Here is a 23,556-nt window from a genome sequence, read left to right as displayed (position 1 = left end):
GTGAGATCTTTAATGGTCACAGCATAATTGGGCATTAAAAAAAAAACCATGTACTGCTTTCAAAACTTAAAGTTGTAGGAAAAAAGCAAAACCAAACCAAACAAAAACCATGAACTGCTGCCAAGATTCCTATTCTCTAGTTCTAGATCCCTGAGGAATTGCCACACTGACTTCCACAATGGTTGAACTAGTTTACAGTCCCACCAACAGTGTAAAAGTGTTCCTATTTCTCCACATCCTCTCCAGCACCTGTTGTTTCCTGATTTTTTAATGATGGCCATTCTAACTGGTGTGAGATGGTATCTCACTGTGGTTTTGATTTGCATTTCTCTGATGGCCAGTGATGATGAGCATTTCTTCATGTGTTTTTTGGCTGCATAAATGTCTTCTTTTGAGAAGTGTCTGTTCATGTCCTTTGCCCACTTTTTGATGGGGTTGTTTGTTTTTTTCTTGTAAATTTGTTTGAGTTCATTGTAGATTCTGGATATTAGCCCTTTGTCAGATGAGTAGGTTGCAAAAATTTTCTCCCATTCTGTAGGTTGCCTGTTCACTCTGATGGTAGTTTCTTTTGCTGTGCAGAAGCTCTTTAGTTTAATGAGATCCCATTTGTCAATTTTGGCTGTTGTTGCCATTGCTTTTGGTGTTTTAGACATGAAGTCCTTGCCCACGCCTATGTCCTGAATGGTATTGCCTAGGTTTTCTTGTAGGATTTTGATGGTTTTAGGTCTAACATTTAAGTCTTTAATCCATCTTGAATTAATTTTTGTATAAGGTGTAAGGAAGGGATCCAGTTTCAGCTTTCTACATATGGCTAGCCAGTTTTCCCAGCACCATTTATTAAAGAGGGAATCCTTTCCCCATTTCTTGTTTTTGTCAGGTTTGTCAAAGATCAGATAGTTGTAGATATGTGGCATCATTTCTGAGGGCTCTGTTCTGTTCCATTGATCTATGTCTCTGTTGTGGTACCAGTACCATGCTGTTTTGGTTACTGTAGTCTTGTAGTATAGTTTGAAGTCAGGTAGCGTGATGCCTCCAGCTTTGTTCTTTTGGCTTAGGATTGACTTGGCGATGTGGGCTCTTTTTTGGTTCCATATGAACTTTAAAGTAGTTTTTTCCAATTCTGTGAAGAAAGTCATTGGTAGCTTGATGGGGATGGCATTGAATCTATAAATTACCTTGGGCAGTATGGCCATTTTCATGATATTGATTCTTCCAACCCATGAGCATGGAATGTTCTTCCATTTGTTTGTATCCTCTTTTATTTCATTGAGCAGTGGTTTGTAGTTCTCCCTGAAGAGGTCCTTCACATCCCTTGTAAGTTGGATTCCTAGGTATTTTATTCTCTTTGAAGCAATTGTGAATGGGAGTTCACTCATGAAATACCATTTGACCCAGCCATCCCATTACTGGGTATATACCCAAAGGACCATAAATCATGCTGCTATAAAGACACATGCACACGTATGTTTATTGCAGCACTATTCACAATAGCAAAGAGTTGGAACCAACCCAAATGTCCAACAAAGATAGACTGGATTAAGAAAATGTGGCACGTATGCATGATGGAATACTATGCAGCCATAAAAAATGATGAGTTCATGTCCTTTGTAGGGACATGGATGAAACTGGAAAACATCATTCTCAGTAAACTATCGCAAGGACAAAAAACCAAACACTGCATGTTCTCACTCATAGGTGGGAATTGAACAATGAGAATTCATGGACACAGGAAGGGGAACATCACACTCCGGGGACTGTTGTGGGGTTGGGGGCGGGGGGAGGGACAGCATTAGGAGATATACCTAATGCTAAATGACGAGTTAATGGGTACAGGAAATCAACATGGCACATGGATACATATGTAACAAACCTGCACATTGTGCACATGTACCCTAAAACCTAAAGTATAATAATAATAATAAAAAAATTTGATTAAAAAAAAAGATTCCTATTCTCATTTCTTGTATCTATATAATACTTTTTAAAAAATCCTCTTATTTTTGAGACAGAGTCTCACTTTATTGCCCAGGCTGGACTGCAGTGGCATGATCTTGGCTCACTGCAACTTCCACATCCCAGGTTCAAGTGATTCTCCTGCCTCAGCCTCCTGGGTAGCTGGGATTACAGCTGCGTGAGTGGCACATGACACCACGTCCAGCTGATTTTTGTATTTTTAGTAGAGATGGGATTTCACTATGTTGGCCAGGCTGGTCTTGAACACCTGACCTCAAGTGATCCGCCCGCCTCGGCCTCCCAAAATGCTGGGATTACAGGCGTGAGCCATTACGCCTCGCCCTATATAATACTTTTTAACTCTCCTGTATTTCTTTTTATTGCTTTTATATCAGTGTTCAAGCCTATTGGAATGATTTTTAATCTAAATTTGGTCATTTATTTTATTAAAATATCCCTTTCAGCTTTATGCCATTTGTGTATTTGATAAGCATTTTTATCCAAATTAGCAATAAAAATGTTTACTAAGGGCTATGGATAAAAAGTCTAAAACTTTTGGCTGGGTGCGGTGGCTCATGCCTGTAATCCTAGCACTTTGGGAAGCCAAGGTGGGTGGATCACTTGAGGTCAGGAGTTCGAGATCAGCCTGGCCAACATGGTGAAACCCCGTCTCTACTAAAAATACAAAAATTACCTGGGTGTCATGGTGCATGCCTGTAATCCTAGCTACTCGGGAAGCTGAGGCAGGAGAATCGCTTGAACCTAGGAAGTGGAGATTGTAGTGAGCCGAAGATTGTGCCAGTGTACTCCAGCCTAGGCGACAGAGGGAGACTCTGTCTCAAAAAAAAAAAAAAAAAAAAAAAAAAAGTCTAAAGTCTAAAACTTTTGAATAAGATTACTCTCACACCTCTGTTGAGTACTTCACTATACTGTCATTCAACCATCTTGTATTTCACCATCTTATGATTGACTTTCTTCAGTCTATTAACCGAGTAGTTGCAAAATAGTGTTTGTCTAGATATGCCTTGTTCTTAGGGAACCCATATTGGCCACACTGTGTACAATTTTGGACCTTTCATTTTTTTAACTTAAATATATTAGGATTTCCCTTTAAAACTTCTCTAAAAGCCTAATTTTACAGGTATATAATATCCCATTGTATGAACTTAAGAATTTATTCACTACCCTACTGTTGGACATTTATTCATTCATTCCAAAAATACATATTGAATGCCTGATATGCACCATCACTCATCTATAGGCTGAGGACACACCACTGAACAAAATAGACAAACATTTCTTCATCATGAGCTTACATTAAGGAAGAGTATATGAATAACAACCAAACAAGTAAAATAAATGTCAGATGGTGGAATAAGAGCCAGGGAGACAAAGCAGAATGGTCAACGCAGAACCTGAGAAAGAGGTATTGAATTAAATATCTGAGTAAGGTGAGAAAGTAAGGCAGTTATCAGTGACAAGAGCATTCCAGACAGAAATAGCATGCACACAGTTGCTGAGGTAGAGTGTGTGAAAGGAAAGGGAGTGTTAAAGGAAAGGGAGGAGGCCAGTGTGTTTGGAGAGTGAGAGTGAAAGGGAGAAGACTAGATTGTGGAAGGCAGTGGTTCTTGACAGGGGTAGTAAATGCCTCCCAAAGAGATATTTTGGAAAATTATGTGATTTTTCTTGGGTCATCACTGTAATTGGGGATTGTTTCTGGAATGCAGTAGATAGGTGTCAGGTATGTTACTATTTCTATAATGTACAAGACAGTTCCACACAGTGAAGAGTTGTCCCTTGTCACATACAGCTTTTGAATGTCCCTGTAGATATTAATGTTGATGAAAAACCTGTTATAAATTACTTCAGTGTTTGTCATGTTTTAAATGATTTTTTTTTTAGTATAGAGTGTTTCTTCTGTTTTTTCTTTCTTTCATGACTGACATTTTTGAAGAGTACAACCTAGTTACTTTGCAGATTTCCCTCAAATTGAATTTATCTGCTGTTTTATCATGATTTGATTCAGATTTGATTTTTATGTAGGAAAGCGACAGAATGATGTGCTTTTCATGCTTGTCGGGAGGCACATTATGTTGATTTGTCTCAATACTTGTAATGTTAATTCATACCACTTGCTTAAGGTGGTGTCTGCTGGTTTGTGTATTTTACATATTAATTAATAAGTTAATAAATATTAGGGAGAGATTCTTTGAGACTGTAAATATCTCTAGTTTAGGATCTAGTGTTTATACTTGCCTGAATAATTTATTAATAAAATAGCTTTAATTTGGTTATTGAAAAAAATTCCATCATCGCTTCAACATTCATTCATTGGAATTCTGTGGTAAGTTAAAAGTGTCCCTTCTTGATTTATTTATTTATATCATTATGGACTCTCGGATTTTTCTTTTACTCAGAGGGTCACAACCTATCACTATCATTGTTTATTTTGATACTCAAATTATCCCACACTTGCCCATTGGAACCATTTTAAGCTGGTTCCTGTGTGTTTTTCTCATGATCCCATCATTTCATGAGCATTCACCCACTTTCTGAGATAGGAAGATACTCTAGGAATATCTTATATTTTCTTTTCACCAACCCTAGAGCTGTCCATTTCTCCAAGGGGCCCTGGTTCTTTTTAGCAGAGAGTGGCATGTGGAAACTAAGATCTGTATGCTTGGTGTGCTTATTGATACTATGATGCTGTTGCCTTTATGCCCTTTCAGCAGACAATGTGTATGTACATAATTACACACACCCCCCTCTCCTCTGTATGCCTGTTTCCTTATCTATTACTTTTATTGTAAAATGAGAGCTGAGTTTATACTAGTACATCCAATTCCATTCCAGTACTACAGGGTTATTCTAGCCTTTTTTTCTTTCTTTATTTGTAACTCACTTCCCTGATAGTAAGAAACTTGGCTCCCATTATCCTTCATATATTTACTTGTTTAAACTCCCTTGTATGTTTCTCCCTCAGCCCCACTCTTCATCATGCCTGCAACAGATTGAATTTCTTTCCCAGCCCCAACTCTCTCTTTCAACCCACAAGTTTTATATGTAATATAATTATTATTATACCATTCCAGATATTTTTAAATTTCCATTATGATTTCTTTCAACAATGAAAGGTGATATATTAGGATGATACCTTCAGTGTGCTGAAAGAAAATAAATTATATCTACCTAGAATTGCATGTCAGTGAAAATCTGTTTTAAGAATGTGGTAATATAAAAATGATTTTAGACAAAAACAGTTCATTCAGTACTCATTAAAAAATTCTAAGTGGTTACCTCAGACTAAAGGGAAATAATCTAATATGGGAAATTTGTGATGTAGGAAATATTAAAGAGCAAAAGATGTGTTAAGTCTGTGGATAAATAAAGCTAAATACTTAAGTATATGAAACAAAAATACTAGGACCTTCATGACTGAGATAAAATGTTATAAACTTAAAATATATGACAACAATATCTTACAGGTTAGAAGCTGTATAAATGGAGTTAAGTTTTTCCAAGTTTCTTAACTGTTTGGGAAAAAGTTAGGTATTATTTAGTTTAGCTTGATAACTATATGTGTTATAATTTCTATAATAACCCTGTCCCCTACATCATACCTTACTACAAAATTAATTTGAGATGGATCATAGACTTTACATTGGAAGGTAAAATAAAGTTTCTTGAAAATCTCTTCATGATGTTGGGTTAGGCAAAGGTTTCTTAAACGAGCAAAAATACACTATCCATAAAAGAAAGGATTGCTAAATTGCTCTTCATGAAAATTAAGAATGTCTGGTAATCAAAAGGCACCATGAAGAGTGAAAAGTCAAGCTACACAGTGGAAGAGGGTATTTCGGATACATATATTTGATAAAGGACATAAATTCAGAATATATAAGGAAGTCATGCAAATCAATTCTTCCTACCCAAAGACTTCAGTAGGTGTCTCATAAATGAAGATATCCAAGTGGACAGTAAGCATTTGAAAACATTCTCAGTATCACTGCCTGTTAGGTAATGCAAATTAACCATAATGAGATACTGCTTTATATCAGAGTAGCTAAAATTAAAAAGAGAACAATACTAAATATTGGTAAAGTTATGAAGCAACTGGAACAGTCATTTATTGCTGATGGGAAGGTAAACTGGTACAAAACTCTTAAAATAATTTATAGTTATTTCATAATGATAAACATATGCCTAACCTGGGACACTTCATTCCTACTTCTTTTTAGGTGCATACTCAAGAAATATCAGTACATATGTTCAATAGAAGACGTGGTCAATAATAATTATAGTAGCCCCAAACTGAAAACTACATAAATGTATATCAAGAGTAGAATAGATGAATCAATTATGCTTTATTCATACAGTGAAATCCTGTGTAGCCATAAAAGAGAGCAAACTACTACTGCCTCAACAACCTTGAAAGCTGTCACACACGTTATGGTTAGCAAAAAAGCCAGACACAAAGGAGTCATACTGAATAATTCCATTCATATGAAATTCAAAAACTAATCAATGGTGAGAAAAGTGATAAGAATGGTTACCTCTGGTGGAGTCAGGTGTGTGGTATTGACTGGGAAGAGGCACAAGAGGTCTTCTCAGATATAGGAAGTTTTTGTATATTTGGATATGGGCAACATTTACATTGCTGTCAGCACATATAAAAAATAAACTGCCTGACTTCAGATTTGTACACCTTATTAAAGATTTATTATATATTAATTAAAAGGAAACATTGAACAAGAGATACAATTGAAATCGTAGAAAAGGAACTTAAGGCAACCATTTCTAATCATAGCAAAAACTTTATAAAAAGCATCAAGGCATAAATCTAACAAGATTTACGAGATCTTTTATTGGAGAATAGTAAAATTTCTTTTGAAAGGCTAATAGAAGTCCTAAGTACATAGAAAGTACATTGTATTTATTAATAAGGCTCTATATCCAGCTGGCACAGACTGCTTCAATGAATCAAGGCAGATGTTTCTTTAAATTTTTTTTATCATGGTAAAATACACATAACACAAAATTTACCTCTTAACTGTTTTTAAGTGTACAGTTTACTGGTGTTAAGTACATTCATATTGTTGTGCAACCACTACCACCATCCATCTCCAAGACTTTTCATCTTGTAAAACTGAAACTTATACCCATTAAATAATAACTTCTCATTCTGTCTCCCCATCTGCCCCAGGCAACCACCATTTTCCTTTTCGTCTCATGATTTTGATTACTCTGAGTACTTCCTATAAATGGAATAATACAATACTTGTCTTTTTGTGACTGGCTTATTTCACTTAGCCTCATGTGGTTCATCCATGTTGTAGCATGTTAGAATTTTATAAAGTGAGTCTATTGTAGACAGTATATAGTTGGATAATTCTGCCAATCTCTTTTGATTGGATAATTTATTTACTTTTAAAGTAATTAACAATAAGGAGGAACCTGTTTCTGTCCTTTTTCTATTTATTTTCTACATCAAGGTACAAATTTTATGTTCAGATACAATTCCAAACCACGGTGAGGATTTATCTTAACTGTCCTCTACCCCACAGAAATGCAGAGGCCAACAAATCACATTCATAGGCTCCTAAAGGAAACTCTCTTAGATTACTTGTTGTCAAAAACTATTGAGATCATTTTGGCCCCTTCCATGCTATGAGAACGAGATCCACACTGTACCCAGTGATTTACTGACTTCTCTCGGCAGAATACTCTCTTCTCCTTCTCTCTTCTGTTTGGTAATAGAAGAAGAGAAGTTTGGCCAGGCGCGATGGTTCACGCCGGTAATCCCAGCACTTTGGGAGGCCGAGGCGGGCGGATCACGAGGTCAGGAGATCAAGACCATCCTGGCTAACACGGTGAAACCCCGTCTCTACTAAAAATACAAAAAATTAGCCGGGCGAGGTGGCGGGTGCCTGTAGTCCCAGCTACTCGGGAGGCTGAGGCAGGAGAATGGTGTGAACCCGGGAGGCGGAGCCTGCAGTGAGCCGAGATTGCGCCACTGCACTCCAACCTGGGCGACAGTGAGACTCCGTCTCAAAAAAAAAAAAAAAAAAAAGAAGTTTGAAGTCAGTACTTTATATCATTTAGTATATGGACCAGTAACTCAACAAGTTTAGAAAAAAAACCATGAAATAAACTTTACTTGTACTCTAAAATAAACCAAACCAAACTACGAAAGTAGTAAGAAGGAAATTATAAAATAAAATCTATCAGTTAATGAACTAGAAAACAGAAAAATGATAGAATTGAGCATTAAAATCTAGATTTGGACCTTGGAAAAATTCCAAATCAAAAGACAAGCTCTGACTAGCTAGAAGATGAGAAGGAAAAACATACAATGTTATAAATGAAAAGGAGCATGCCAGATATACCACTTAGAAAATTTGAAATAATAAGAGAATATAATGTATAACTTGTTAGGTATAAAATTTTCATGAAATGACTGATTTTCTTAGATAATGTAATTAAACAGAAGCGTGTAATAGATTAAATATGATGAGAGAGAAAAACTTTATTGATCAAACATTTAGCTTCCAAGAAAAGTACCTGACCTACCTCAATATTAGGTAACATGAAGTATTTCCTGGGTGTGATAATGACATTGTGGTTATATGATAGGTGAATTATTTAGGGTTGAAGTGTCAAATCACAGTGTCTTTGTGGAGGGATAAAGCTTTGTGGAGGGATAGCGGAAAATGTTCGACAATTGTTGAATCTAAATAGAAGGAATTCACATGTTTATTTTAACATTCTATCAACTTTTTGGTATATTCTTAACAAAAAGAAAAAAACAATGCCTGACTTAGATAGATGTTTGTATGGGTGACTCAAGCTATCAAGTAATGGATAACTCCTGTGCTGTATAAACAGTTCTAATACACTAATAAAAACTTCCTAATTTACTTGAGGACATTAACAAAAACCTCAGAAGACATACCTGAAATTGTGAATCTTTCACATCAGTGTGATGTCTCCACTTTTATTGCTGATTTTATTTATTTGAGTCTTCTAGTTTTTTCTTAGTCTAGCTAAATGTTAACATTGTTTTTACCTTTTCAAAAACTAACAATTTAGTTGATTTCTTCCTGTTTTTCTATTTTTTATTTCTGCTCTAATTTTTATTCTTTCCTTCTTTCTGCTAACTTTGGGCTTAGTTTTGTTCTTTTTTTCTAGTTCCTTGAGGTGTAAAGTTGAATTGCTTATTTGAGATCTTTCTTCCTTTAAAAATAGGCAATTATCATTAGAAACTTCCCTCTTAGTCCTGATTTTGCTTCATCCTGTAAGTTTTCATTTGTTGTGTTTTTGTCTTTTTTTTAATTTTCCTTGATTTCATCTTTGATCCACTGGTTGTTTTAACAGTGTGTTGTTAATTCCCACATAATTGTGATTTTCCCAGTTTTCCTTCTGTTACTGATTTCTAATTTTAGTCTCTTGTGCTTGGGAAAAAAAGCTTGGTATCATTTCAGTCTTCTTAAATTTGTTCAGACTTGTTTTATGACTTAATATGTGATCTATCCTGGAGAATGTTCTGTGTGCAGTTGAGAAGACTGTTTTCTGCAGCTGTTAGGTGGAATATTCAGTATATGTGTGTTCTATTCATTATTGAAAATGGGGTACTGACATCTTCTATTGTATTGCTATTTTTCCCTTCAGTTCTGTCAGTGTTTGCTTTATATATTTAGGTACTCTAATGTTGGGTGTATATATGTTTATACTTGTGATATCTTCCTAATGAATTGACTCTTTTATCATATGACCTTCTTTGTCTCTTGGGATGGTTTTTTATTTAAAGTCTATATCGTCTCATAGTATGGCCACACTTGTGCTCTTTTGGTTGCTATCTGCATGGAATATATTTTCCTATTCCTTCACTTTTAGCCTGTGTGTCCTTAAATCTAAAGTGAGTCTCTTGTAGATAGTATATAGTTAGATCTTATTTTTAAAATTTTCAGCCACTATATGTCTTTTGATTAGGGAGTTTACTCCATTTACATTAAAGTAGTTATTGATAGAGAAAGACTTACTAGTTCCATTTTGTAATTATTTTCTTTCTTGTAGTTCTTTTGTCCCTTTTCTCTTCTCTTGCTGTCTTCCTTTGTGATTTGTTGATTTTGCTTTGATCCTTCCTTTTTTTATTTTTTCTTTCGTGTATCTTCTGTAGGTATTTTCTTTGTGGTTACCAAAGTCTTAACAGAAAACAACTTATAGCTACAGCAAAAACAATTAAAAAAATAGACAAACAGGACTGCATCAAATTAAAAAGCTTTTGCACAGCAAAGAAAACAGTTAAGAGAATGAACTGGTAATCTATGGAATAGGAGAAAATACTTGCAAACCATGTATCTAATGAGGGGTTAATATCCAAAGTATATAAGGAACACCTGCAACTCAACAGCAAAAAAAAAAAAAAAAAAAATCCCCAAAACAAAAAACAAATAACCTGGTTAAAACATGGGTAAAGGACTTGAATGAACATTTCTTAAAACATATAAATGTGTAAGGTGCTGTATATGAAAAGATATTCAACATCGCTAATCATAGGGAAAATGCAAATCAAAACCACAGTGACTTAACACTTCATATCTGTTAGGATGGCTGATATCAAAACAAAACAAACGGTAACAAGTGTTGGAGAGGATATGGAGAAATTAGAACCCTGTACACTGTAGATGGGCATGTAAAATGGTGTAGCTGCTGTGGAAAATAGTATGGAGATTCCTTAAAAAATAAGAATAGAATTACCATATGATCCCACTTCTGGGTACATATCCAAAGGAAATGAAATCGGAATCTTGAGGAGGTCCCATGTTCACAATAGCATTAATCACAGTAGCCAAGATATATAAACAAGATGTATAAACATCGATAGATGAATGGATAAAGAAAATGTGGTATATACATACAATGGAATATTATTCTGTCTTAAGGAAGTCCTGCTGTATGTGACAACATGGATGACCCTGTAAGACATTACACTATGTGAAAGAATCCAGTCACAGAAAGACAAATACTGAATGATTTCACTTATATGAAATATCTAAAAATAGTCAAATTTAGAAAACAGAGAGTAGAATGGTGATTGCCAAGGACTGGGAGGAAGGGGAAATTGGGAACTGATGTTACATAGGTATCACAGGGAAAGCAGATAGTTTAATATTAGGAAATTTATAAACAAGTTTTTACATTAGTAGATTTAATGGAGAAATCATAATTATTTCATTAAGCTCCAAAAAGTATTCGGGAATAAAAATAAAATCTATAATTAAAAATATTTCTTTAGAGTAGAATATTTCTTTATAGTAGAATAATACCTCAAATATGATAAAGAATGTGTATTTGAAATTTGCAATCAGCAAATCAAAGTCAAATACTTTTGTTATGCATATAAGACATTTGTGAGAAAAGTCATATAATATGGTGGAGTAGGGAACTCTAGGGCTCTTACAAAAACACCTAATAAGCTTCCAGAATTAGTTTTCATAGAACTCTGGAATTTAGTTAACATTAAAAACCAGGAAAAGTAGGGAGCTGTAGCGCCGCAGAAAGAGAACACTATGGCACCTTAAATTGCTCACCTACCATTCCTTGTGCCTAGATTAACAATGACTTTGAAGACAGCAGCTTGCACTCATGGTGCAGGCTGTTAGCACCAGAAGGATTAGTACAGATCTTGCTCTCAAAAAATTGTGATCGTTTTAACCTGTCTGAAGTATCTGAAGGACCAGCATAGAGCTTCCTTTTGTTTTACACAACTCAGAGCTTTCCTGGGACTGGGGTGGCTTGTCTGTCATCATGTGTCAAAAGTATTTAAAAGCCAGAGTATCAGCTGTAGAAGCCTGAGTCTGGGAATAAAAATTAGGACAATGAATAGGTAGACAAAAAGCCAGGAAGGAACAGCTGAAAAGGAGATGGGGTGGTATAAGGACTTTTAAATGCATTTGTGTATGCTGAGAAATTGCGAATGCTATGCACATGCCTAGGATTGGACAACTCCTCAGAGAAGGCTTGAAAAGACCCTAAGCTTTCACCACTAGCTGACCTTCAGGCTCTGCCTAAGTAGGATGTGAAGGCTAAGATATAGTTGTAAACAGCCTGGCTTAGGTTTGATGGAATGCCCCAACACAGAGCAAAAAAGACTGGGAGTGTTTTTTTTCTTTCCTATTACCTTTTCTCTTTCCTTGGCTGCAGGTGTTTAAGGAAACTGTCAAAATAGTAGTTGACCCTGAAGCTAAGTGAGCACAGACTTCAGTTCCATGCACAACAAAGAATGTAAGCTTTATGAAATAGTCACTAAACAACACTTACAACAAGCAGTAACAGCAAACTCCAGGGAAAGGGGAGAATCCAGTATCCAGAGTTGTCACTTTATGATATTCAATATGTCCAGTTTTCAACAAATTATAAGGCATGCAAAGAAATAAAAAAGTGTGACTCATTCAGAGGAAAAAAGAGAAATTAATGAAACTATCCCTGAGGAAGCCCACCTTAAAGTACTCAATGAGCTGAACAAAACCATCAGCAAAGAACTAAAGGAAACCAAGGAAAGGATTTCCCACCAAAAAGAAATATCGACAGAGAAATTATAAAAAGGAAACACAGAAATTCTGCAGCTGAAAAGTACAGTAACAAAAATTCTTTAGAGGGATTCAATAGCTGAGTTGAGTTGTCTGAACAAAATCAGTGAACTTGAAGAAAGGTCAGTTGATTTATTCATTCGAGGAGCAGAAAGAGAAAAGAATAAAGAAAATGAACAGGGCTATGGGACATCCCCAAGCATACCAACATATGCATTAGGGGATTCTTAGTGGGAAGAGAGAGAGAAAGGGGCAGAAATAACATTTGAAGAAATAATGGTTGAAAACTTCCCTAATTTGATGAAAAATGAATTTCAAATGGGTTAAACTCAAAGAGACCCACACCATGACACATTATAGTCAAATTGTTAAATATTTAGCATAGGTGTTGGTTCTATTAGTAGAAATATACTTTCCCTAATGAAGTCAGCTTTAACAGATTTTTTTTAAATCTGGTTTTGAAGTCATAAAATACAAAACTATGAGCTTCTTACAAAGTTATTCCTGCCATAAATACAGTAGTAATTTATATATTAAAAAAATTGAGACAACTATTTTTTTAAACAAGTGTTTCCAAAAGCTTATTGATCTTTAAGTAAGTTTTGTATCACATGGTAATACATTTCTTTTATATGTAGAAAGTAGATTTTTACTTTTTAGTGCTTGTTGACTCTGTGTGTGTGTGTGTGTGTGTGTGTGTGTGTGTATGTGTGTATTGGTTTACATGATGGTGAAGAACTACTTATTTCTTTTTTGGTTTGTTATATGAAGTCTTTGACATTGTTTGTTTGTTTGTGACAAGGTCTTGCTCCATCACCCAGGCTGGAGTGTAGTGGCTGGATCATAGCTCACTGCAATGTCCGCCTCCCGAGCTCAAGCTGTCCTTCCACCTTAGTCTCTCAAAGTGCTGGTATTACAGGCTTGAGCCACTGCACCTGGCTGATGTGTCATTAAGCTGGATGATGAGAGAATAATATAACCTGATAAAACTCATGTAGATCTATTGAGAAGAGATAATTTTAATTGTAAAATAGTCTCTGGAAATTAGTAAAAGACATATTTTAGCTAACCAGTAATTTCATAACATCTTTATCTCAGTATAGTTTACTGTAATACATAAGGTTTGCCCATTTAAAGTGTATAGTTTATTTATAGAATTTTACAATAGCATAATTTTAGAACTTTGTTGTCATTCGCCCCTCTCCCCCAATTCCCTAGCCCCAGGCAAACACAGTCCACTTTCTCTCCCAATTCTTTTTTGCCAATTCTGGACATTTTATATAAACAGAATTGTAATATATGATCTTTTGTGACTGCCTTCTTTTACTTAGCATAATGTTTTCAAGAGTCATTCATGTTGTAATGTGAATCAGTACTTCATCCCTTTTTATTGCCAAATTATATTTCATTGTATAGATATTTTGTTTACTCATTAGTTGGTAGACATTTTGATTTTCCACTCTGGCCATTGTGAATAGTGCTGCTGTGAACATAGTAAGTGTTTATCTGTTAGGGTGGGTGTTTCATTTCTCTGGGGTATATACCTAACAGAATTACTGAGACATATAGTAACTCCATGTTTAACATGTTGAGGAACTTCTAAACTTTTTTCTGAAGTAGCTGCACTATTTACATTCCCATGAGCAGTATATGAGGGTTTCAATTTCTCCATATCCTTTCCAACATTTGTCTTTTTCTGTCTTTTTGATTATAGCCTGGTTGGGTGTTAAGGGGTATTTATTGTGTTTTTTACTTAGTTCTAACAACTATTTTACTTAGTTCTAACAACTAATGGTGTTGAACATCTTTTCATGTACTTGTTGGTCATTTATCTTTTCTGATGAAATACCTATTCAAATTCTTTACCCGTTTATAAATTTATCACTTTACAAATTTGTTGAATTGCAAGCATTCTTTTTATATTCTGGATATTAGACCTTTAGCAGATTTATGGACTTACCAATATTTTCTCCCATTCTGTAGACTTTTTTACTTTCTTGATGGTGACCTTTGATACACAAAAGTTTTAAATTCTGATGAACTCCAACTTATCAGACTTTTATTCTTTGCACTTTTGGTGACATATCTAAGAAATCAGTACATAACCCAGGGTCACAAAGATTTAGCGTTTTCTTCTGAGAGATTTAGTTTTAGTTTTTATATTAGATCTGTGGTTCTATTTGAGGCAATTAAAATTTTTATTTTTTTAATTGTAATAAAATATACATGAAATTTATCATCTTAACCATTGTTAAGTGTATGGTTCAGTGGTGTTAAGTACATTCATATTGTTGTTTAACCAATCTCTGTAGCTTTTTAAATCTTGTAATACTGAAACTCTATATTCATTAAACAACAACTCCGCATTTTCCCCTTCCCCTTAGGCCCTAGCAACCACCATTCTACTTTCTGCCTCTATGAATATGGCTACTCTAGGTACTTTATAGTAGCAGAATCACACAGTATATGTCTTTTTGCCACTGGTTTATTTCATTCAGTAGTATATTCTTAAAATTCACCCAGAATTTTAACCAGAAGAAGGTCAGAATTTCCTTCTTTTTTAAGATTATATTATTCCATTGTATGTGTATGCCACAAACAAAAGTTTATCCATTCATCTGTTGATAGACACTTGAGTTGCTTCTGCCATTTGGCTATTGTGAATAGTGCTGCTGTGAACATGCTTGTTATAATTATGTTTTCAAGATCCTGCTTTCACTTCTTTTGGGTATAGACCCAGAAGTGGAATTCCTGGATCATATAATCATTCTATTTTTAAGTTTTTGAGGAAGATCCATACTGTTTTCCATAAGGGCTACACTGCTACATTCCCACCAGCAGTGTTCGAGGGTACTAATTTCTCCACATCCTTGCCAATACTTGTTATTTTCTGTTTGTTTGTTTGTTTGTTTGTTTGTTTCCTTCTTAATAATGGCTATTCTAACAGGTCTGAAGTGATGTCTCATTGTGGTGGTGATTTTCATTTTCTTTATGATTAGTAATATTGAGCTTCTTTTCATTTTTGGTTGGCCAGTTGTATACCTTCTCTGGAGAAATGTCTATTATTTTTGCCTATCTTTGAATCAGGTTTTGTTGTTGTTGTTCTTGAGTTGTAAGTGTCCTTTATATGTTCTGGACTGGTGTGTCAGTGCTGTCCCAAGTGTGCGCACACCTGGCTGGGTCGCGACAGTGCCTGGGCTTGGCCTCAACTTTGCTCTGTAATTGGAGCGGGAACCAGGAGTGGGGAGAGGCCTGGCAGTGGGAGCAGGCACTTCTGAGCCTGCAGGGGCCAGGGGGAGTTCCAAGATCCATGAGAGTGCAGTGGTGGGTCCACAGCTGTGACTGGGCAGCTGCAGCTGTGTCCAGGAGGGTAGGGTTCCCGCCCCTCCAACTCAGAAGGGAGTGGGGCTTCTGCCTGTTCCTGGCTCCCACCAGCTCGGTAGAGCGAGCAGCCCTAGCTGCTCCTTCCCCACTGCAGCTGGCATCATTGCAGCAGCCACTCCAGATGGGATGCCACTGCCATCAAAAATATATCTATTCCATCACCTGGGGAGTTGCAGCATAATTTAAAATATTTTTATCTGAAATCAGATGTGGCTATATCATCAAATAGAATGCCAAGTTATAATGACTTTATAGGTAAAACACAGAAACCTCAAAGAAATGTTGTATTTATGATAGCTTTGAGTACTGATGCTATGTGCCAGGAAACAAGGTCTTGGTTTTTTTTCCCCCCATTCTTAGGGGTAAAATATTAGGATGTAGGTCAGGCTTCTGTAATAGCCAAACATAGAGTGGCTCAAATAAGATAGAATTTTATTTTTTCATGTAATTGTTCATGTTAGGAAAGTGAGCTCTGTTCCTTGATGTCATCCAGGGACCCAAGCTGGCTGGACAACTAAGCTGTCTTACACATGACTTCCAAGGTTGTTCCATGCATTACCATTTTCAGCAGGCAAGAAAAATAGTGATGATAGTGGTGGTGATATTGGGGGAACATGCAGGTCAAGAAATTGATTTTAAGGACAGGAAGCAGAAGTTGTACTTGATGCCTTCATTCATATCCCATTGGCCTTAACCTAGTAATGTGGTTACAACTAGCTGCAGAAGAAACAGGAAATGTCTCCCACTTGGTGACTATGTGGCTAGCAAACATTTGAGTAAGGGATTTCTATTATTAAAAGAAAGGTGAGAATACTTACTGGTGGACAGTAGTAATCTTTGCTGTTTACTTTAGTGGAAATTTTTTAGAAGAACTCTCTGAGTGGTCTTAATCATTGTGAGCCATTTTATTCTGTAGTTAACTGTCTTTTTTCTTGCTGTGCTCTTTGTCCTGTTATATTATAAAAGAATGACATGACCTTCATGGTCTAATCTTAGCGTGGGTATAAAACTGATTTGTATAAAACTGATTTGTATATAACTACTTGGACTACTTCAAATAAGAACCTGCTTGTTTATATCTTCTAGGGTTTACAGAGTCCACGGGGAATGGGATGCAAGCCAGAAGCTGTATGTAGTCACATTATTATTGAGAGCCATGAAAAAGGATGTTCCCGGACTCTAACTTCTGAACATCCACAACTAGATAGCCACCCTTGTGCTTTCAGATCTGCTGAACCCTCAGAAATGACCAGAGGATGGCAGAGCCCATCATCATGCAGAGCCAAGCACATCAACCTTTCTGCATCCTTAGACCAGAACAACTCCCATTTCAAAGTTTGGAATTCCTTGCAGTTAAAAAGTCATTCTCCATTTCAAAACTTTATACCTGATGAATTCAAAATCAGCAAAGGTCTTCGAATGCCATTCCATGAAAAGATGGTCCCTTGGCTGTCAGAATTAGTAGAACCTGCTTTTGTGCCACCTAAAGAAGTGGATTTTCATTCTTCATCACAAATGTCATCCCCAGAACCCGTGAAAAAGTTTTCTACCTCCATCACTGTTTCGTCTCACCGACATTCTAAATGCATTTCTAATTCCTCTGTTGTTAAGGTTGGTGTTACTGAAGGTAGCCGGTGTACTGGAGCATCTGTGGGGGTATTTAATTCTCATTTCACTGAAGAACAAAATCCTCCTAGAGATCTTAAACAGAAAACCTCTTCCCCTTCATCATTTAAAATGCATAGTAATTCACCAGATAAAGAAGTGACTATTTTAGCAGAAGGTAGAAGGCAAAGCAAAAAATTACCTGTTGATTTTGAGCATTCTTTTCAAGAAGAAAAACCCTTAGAAACATCAGATTTTACAGGCAGTCATTCTGAGCCCAGTACCAGTGCAAATTGTAGCAATTTCAAGGAAACTCAAATTTCTGATAACCATACCCTTATTAGCACGGGCAGACTAAGTTCCACCCTAGGAGTAGGCAGATCGAGTTCCAGACTAGGAGTAAAAGAGAAGAATGTAGCTGTAACTCCAGATCTTCCTTCTTGCATTTTTCTTGAACAACGAGAGCTCTTTGAACAAAGCAAAGCCCCACATGCAGATGACTGTGTGAGGAAACACCATTCTCCCTCTCCTCAACATCAGGATTATGTAGCTCCAGACCTTCCTTCTTGCATTTTTCTTGAACAACGAGAACTCTTTGAACAGTGCAAAGCCCTACATGTAGATCATCAAATGAGAGAAAACCATTCTCCCCTTCCTCAAGGTCAGGATTCTATAGCTTCAGACCTTTCTTCTCCCATTTCTCTTGAACAATGCCAAACCAAAGTGCCAGTTGTAGAAGACCAAATGAATAAACACCATTTTCCCCTTCCTCAAGGTCAGGATTGTGTAGTGGAAAAGAATAATCAACATAAGCCTAAATCACACATTTCTAATATAAATGTTGAAGCCAAGTTCAATACTGTGGTCTCCCAGTCAGCCCCAAATCACTGTACATTAGCAACATCTGCATCTACTCCTCCTTCAAATAGAAAAGCACTTTCTTGTGTTCGTATAACTCTTTGTCCCAAGACTTCTTCCAAGTTGGATAGTGGAACTTTAAATAACAGATTCCATTCATTGGATGCTGCTTCTAAAGCGAGGATGAATAGTGAGTTTAATTTTGACTTACATACTGTATCTTCGAGATCACTGGAACCAACCTCCAAATTATTGACCAGTAAACCTGTAGCACAGGATCAAGAATCTTTAGGTTTTCTAGGACCTAAATCTTCACTGGATTTCCAAGTCGTACAGCCTTCTCTTCTAGACAGTAACACTATTACTCAGGACTTGAAAACCATACCTTCTCAGAATAGCCAGATAGTAACCTCAAGGCAAATACAAGTGAACATTTCAGATTTCGAAGGACATTCCAATCCAGAGGGGACCCCAGTATCTGCAGATCGGTGAGTCTCATTGTGATAACAAGCAACCTGGATGGACTTTGTGATAAAGGGTTTGAAATACTTAAGTAGATATCGGTTCTTGGGGGAAAGGCAGTGTGATTTCTCTGAGTGGAGGTTGTGTCTGGCTAATTACTACAAGTCTTTCAAAGAATAAATGTGTTAAGTAAGAGAGAACATATGACAGTAATGCGTTTATACTTTCAGAGGGCTTTTGGCAAGACTTGACATCAAGTGTTTTAAAAAATTGAATGACCTTGAAAAGAATCTTTGATCATCCAATGATACTGATTTACTGTGTTGGACATATGCTGAAGATCTCCTTTGGAGGTTGCACACACGTACACGGGTGCTTGGTCGCTCTCTCTCTTCCGCTCTCCCTCTCTCTCTCTCTTCTCCAGCTCTCTGGTTCCATTTTATGACTTCCCTCAAATATTTAGTATTTACAAAGAAAGTGGCTTTACAGTGGAAAATCCTGGCAGATACCAGTTTAGTCAAATGATGAAGATTAGCATCACCAGTAAAACATCTGTCAACATAATGTGCTCCCTGATATGATGCCCCACCTCATAGAGTATTGTAGGAAAGGAAACTCAATTCAGGGATAAGTCCGTTAGATTTATATTATTCAGCCCAATTTTAGCACTTTGCCATTAATTCAGTTTTACTTTAATGAGCCTCTTACAATATGGTGAAGCAGAACTACCTGTATGTTTAGTATTTTAAGAGGCATCATACCACAGTGGAGAGCACTAGGCTTGGAAAGGAGGAAGAGAGAAATGTTTATTCATAATCTACATGTGGTAGTAGTCATGGCAATAAGGAACTTAGATAGGCTATCTTAATTAGTTCTCATCATGATCCTATGAAGCAGGTGATGAGATCTCTACTTTCCTACTGGGAAACTGAGATGCTGACTGTTACTTGTGCCAAAAGATGTTTGTAGGCAAGAGAAAGAGCATTCAAATGCATTCTGTTTAATCAAAGTAAGGATTTCTTCCCCTACACAGTACTCTGTCCTAGAATTTGAACCCTAATTCCAACACTTCTAACCACGATCCTGGACAACTGATTTAATATCCTTGGCACTCATGTAGAAGGAAAGGGTTGGAATGCTGAAAAGTCCCTTCTAGCTCTAAAAGTTAGGGATTGAGATAATAGATTGGGGCAAAAAAACAAGGTCAATCTCTGATTTCAATGTTAAAAATAGTAGAGTGCTATAGAGATCAGTAATGATACCTTTAAAAATTTTTTTCTTTGAGACAGCATCTCGCTCTGTTACCCAGGCCAGAGTACAGTGATGTGATCTTAGTTCACTGCAACCTCCGCCCCCTGGGTTCCTCTCCCACCTCAGCCACCTGAATAGCTGGGACCACAGGTGTGTACCACCATGCCTGGCTAATTTTTGTATTTTTGGTAGAGACGAGGTTTTGCCATGTTGGCAAGGCTGGTCAGTATTGATACTTAAAAAAAAAAAAAGTTTAGAAATTAAAACATTGACAATTTCATATACAATTTTTAAACTCTTCAAAGGTTAAATGCTAAGATATTGTTCTGAATACCTTAAAAATCAGATAAAGCTATGAATGAGAAGAAAATAATAATGATTATATATATGAACTAACAATAATGCCATTGGTTCAGGGTGTACATTTGTAGTGGATGCTTATATTATACTTAGTGTAATAATCAGAAATAGATATTATTACCTCAGTTGTGGATTTAAAAAACCTGAGACTTAGAGAAAATATTTTGCCCAAGATCACATGGCCATTGAGCATCGGAGGTGGCATTTGAACCTAGGTTTATCGAACTCCACAGTCCATAAATAATTCAAACTACACACACACACACACACACACACACACACGCACACACACAGATGCATAAAACATATATATAAGTAAATATATATATAATACCTTATAAAATATTTATAAAGGGCTCGGTGCGGTGGCTCACACCTGTAATCCCAGCACTTTGGGAGGCCAAGGTGGGCGGATCACCTGAGGTTGAGAATTTGAGACCAGCGTGATCAACATGGAGAAACCCCATCTCTACTAAAAATACAAAATTAGCTGGGCATGGTGGTGCACGCCTGTAATCCCAGCTACTCAGGAGGCTGAGGCAGGAGAATTGCTTGAACCTGGGAGGCAGAGGCTGCAGTGAGCCAAGATTGCACCACTTCACTCCAGCCTGGCAACAAAGCGAGACTCTGCCTCAAAAAAAAAAAAATTATGAAGTATGTGTGTATAAAATATTTATAAAGTATGTGTATAAAATATATTCAAGCTTTTTCATTTTGAGATAATTTTAGACTTACAGAGGAGTTGCAGAAATAGCACAGAGAGTTTCTGTATTATCTATTGCTGTGTGTCATGTTAGCCTGATATGTAGCAACTTAATAAACATCTGAAAATTTATGTAGGTCAGAAATCTAAATGTAGCTTATTTGGGTACTTCTGGCTTAGGTTGTCTCACAGGGTTGCAAACAAGGTATTGGCTGCAAGGTATGTGGTCTCATCACAGGGCTTGCCTGAGAGGATGTGCTTCCAGCCTCACTCACATGGCCATGGCTTTGGCCAGAGACACGGGCTTTTTGATTCTATAAGGCACTCATATAATATGGCACCTAAGCTTCCCTTAGTGAGTCAGTGAGAGGGCAAGAGAGGGTGCCCAAAACAAAAGCCACAGTTTTTGTAACCTACCCTTGGATGTGTCATCCTGTCACCTCTGCCACATTCTTTTCAGTAGAAATGAGTCACTGTCTAAAGCTCTCACCCAAGGGTTGGGAATTCCACAAGGTCCCGAATACCAGGAGGTAGGCGTCATTGGGGGACATCTTAGAGGTTGTCCATGTAACCTTTACTGAAGCTTCCATTTATGTTAACATCTTACCATAACGTCATAACCATAAAATATTTATCAAAATAAGAAATTATTATTGGTATAAAACTATATAGTCTAACATTGATCTCACCAGGTTTTTCCACAAATGAACCTTTTTTGTTTCAGATCCAACCCAGGATTCCATCTTGCATTTTAGTTGTCATGTCTTAGACTCCTCTAATCTATGACAGTTTCCCAGTCTTTTGTCTTTCATGACCTTGACACTTTGAAGAGTGCTAATCAGTTATTTTGAAGAAGCTTCTTCAATTTAGCATTGTTTGATGGTTCAAGGTTAGATTAGGGTTGTGCATTCTCAGTACATCACAACAGAGAGCACATTATGTTGATATACATTACTGGTGATGTTAACCTTGGTCACTTGGCTAAAGTGGTATCTGCTAGGATTCTCCACTGTAAAGTTACTGTTTTTCCTTTGGAGATACTAAACATTTGAGGGAGATTTTGTTAGACTATACAAGTAACCTGTTTCTGTTTAAACTTTGACCACTAATTTTAGCATTCATGAGTGGATCTTGGCTGTAGCAGTTATTACTCCGGTGTTTTAATTTTTTTATGTCTTTCATCTCTTCTACATTTGTTAATTGGAATTCTTTTGTAAGGAGAATTGTTCTTCCCTCATTTATTCCGCCCTAGGTTATTTATTTACATTTCTGTAGGCTCATGAGTGTTTATTTCATTATTTGGATTATAATCCAATGCTACCATTACTATTTTGTTGCTCAAGTTCTCTTTTTAGCTATTTAGAGCACTTTTAGGTTGGCTCCTGTACCCTGCCCCAGAGCTGAAATCAACTGTTTGATTAAAAAACCCTCTTTTTTTGTTGTTGTTGTTGTTGTTTTCTTTCTTTTTGAGGCGGAGTCTTGCTCTGTCGCCCAGGCTGGAGTGCAGTGGCGTGATCTTGGCTCACTGCAACCTTCACCTCCTGGGTTCAAGCAATTCACCTGCCTCAACCTCCAGAGTAGCTGGGATTACAGGTCTGCACCACCAAGCCCAGCTAATTTTCTGTATTTTTTAGTAGAGACAGGGTTTCACCATGTTGGCCAGGCTGGTCTTGAACTCCTGACCTCAGGTGATCTGCCCACCTCGGCCTCCCAAAATGCTGGGATTACAGATGTGAGCCACCATGCCCAGCCAAAAAAACCCTCTTATTTTTGAAGGGAGGAAGGAGTATAGTATTTAGAAAGCAAGATGTAAGTACCTGGCATGCTCATTGCTGGTGGGATGTTGCTGTGTCTAGTCTTTCTCAGTGAATAAAGCTAAGAAATATAGGTAGATTTGTAAACTTATGTGTATACTCATATCTGTATCTTTTAACGTGTGTGTGTGTTTTAAATCGTGTGTCCATATTGATACCTCTGACTCCAGTACAGATCCACAGAGTTGATTCTAGCCTTTCCCCTTTCATTATTTGTAACTTCTGTCTCTAATAGCGATAAAACTGCCTCTCATTTTCTGTAATATATTTACCCTAGTATATAAATAAAGTAGTTTCAGAATTCATAGCCCATACCCACATGGAAAACAAATTCTGCATCTAGAGTACAGTGTTAATCTGCAGTTTCGAATTTAAATCATTAAAATATCTAGACAAAAATGCTGTTTGCTAAAGTTTCTTAAGTCAGCATCTCCCTTCAGCATATTCTTCAGTATGAGTATGTGATTCATTTATAATATAGTTAGAGTCATTAGTCACATTCTGCATTCCACCTTTGCCTCATATCCTGGTTGACCTTTAAAAATTTACGTACTTATAAACTTCACTTTCTGTGCTT

The 23,556-nt window shown here is 36.6% G+C and overlaps 1 protein-coding gene across 1 annotated transcript in view; it reads left to right on the top strand.

Annotated features, from left to right (window-relative positions):
- The window catches only part of ALMS1 (ALMS1 centrosome and basal body associated protein), a 161,781-nt gene that overhangs the window by 15,439 nt on the left and 122,786 nt on the right, over nt 1–23,556 (top strand). Inside the window, exon 4 of the mRNA XM_058428814.1 lies at nt 17,013–18,877. Coding sequence (XP_058284797.1) covers nt 17,013–18,877 — 1,865 coding nt within the window. The remainder of the gene's footprint in view (nt 1–17,012; nt 18,878–23,556) is intronic.

This window comes from Hylobates moloch, unplaced genomic scaffold, assembly GCF_009828535.3.
Source record: "Hylobates moloch isolate HMO894 unplaced genomic scaffold, HMol_V3 SCAFFOLD_15, whole genome shotgun sequence".
Taxonomy (NCBI): domain Eukaryota; kingdom Metazoa; phylum Chordata; class Mammalia; order Primates; family Hylobatidae; genus Hylobates; species Hylobates moloch.
Note: the sequence above shows the minus strand (reverse complement) of the source record. Positions and strands in the feature narration are given on the sequence as shown.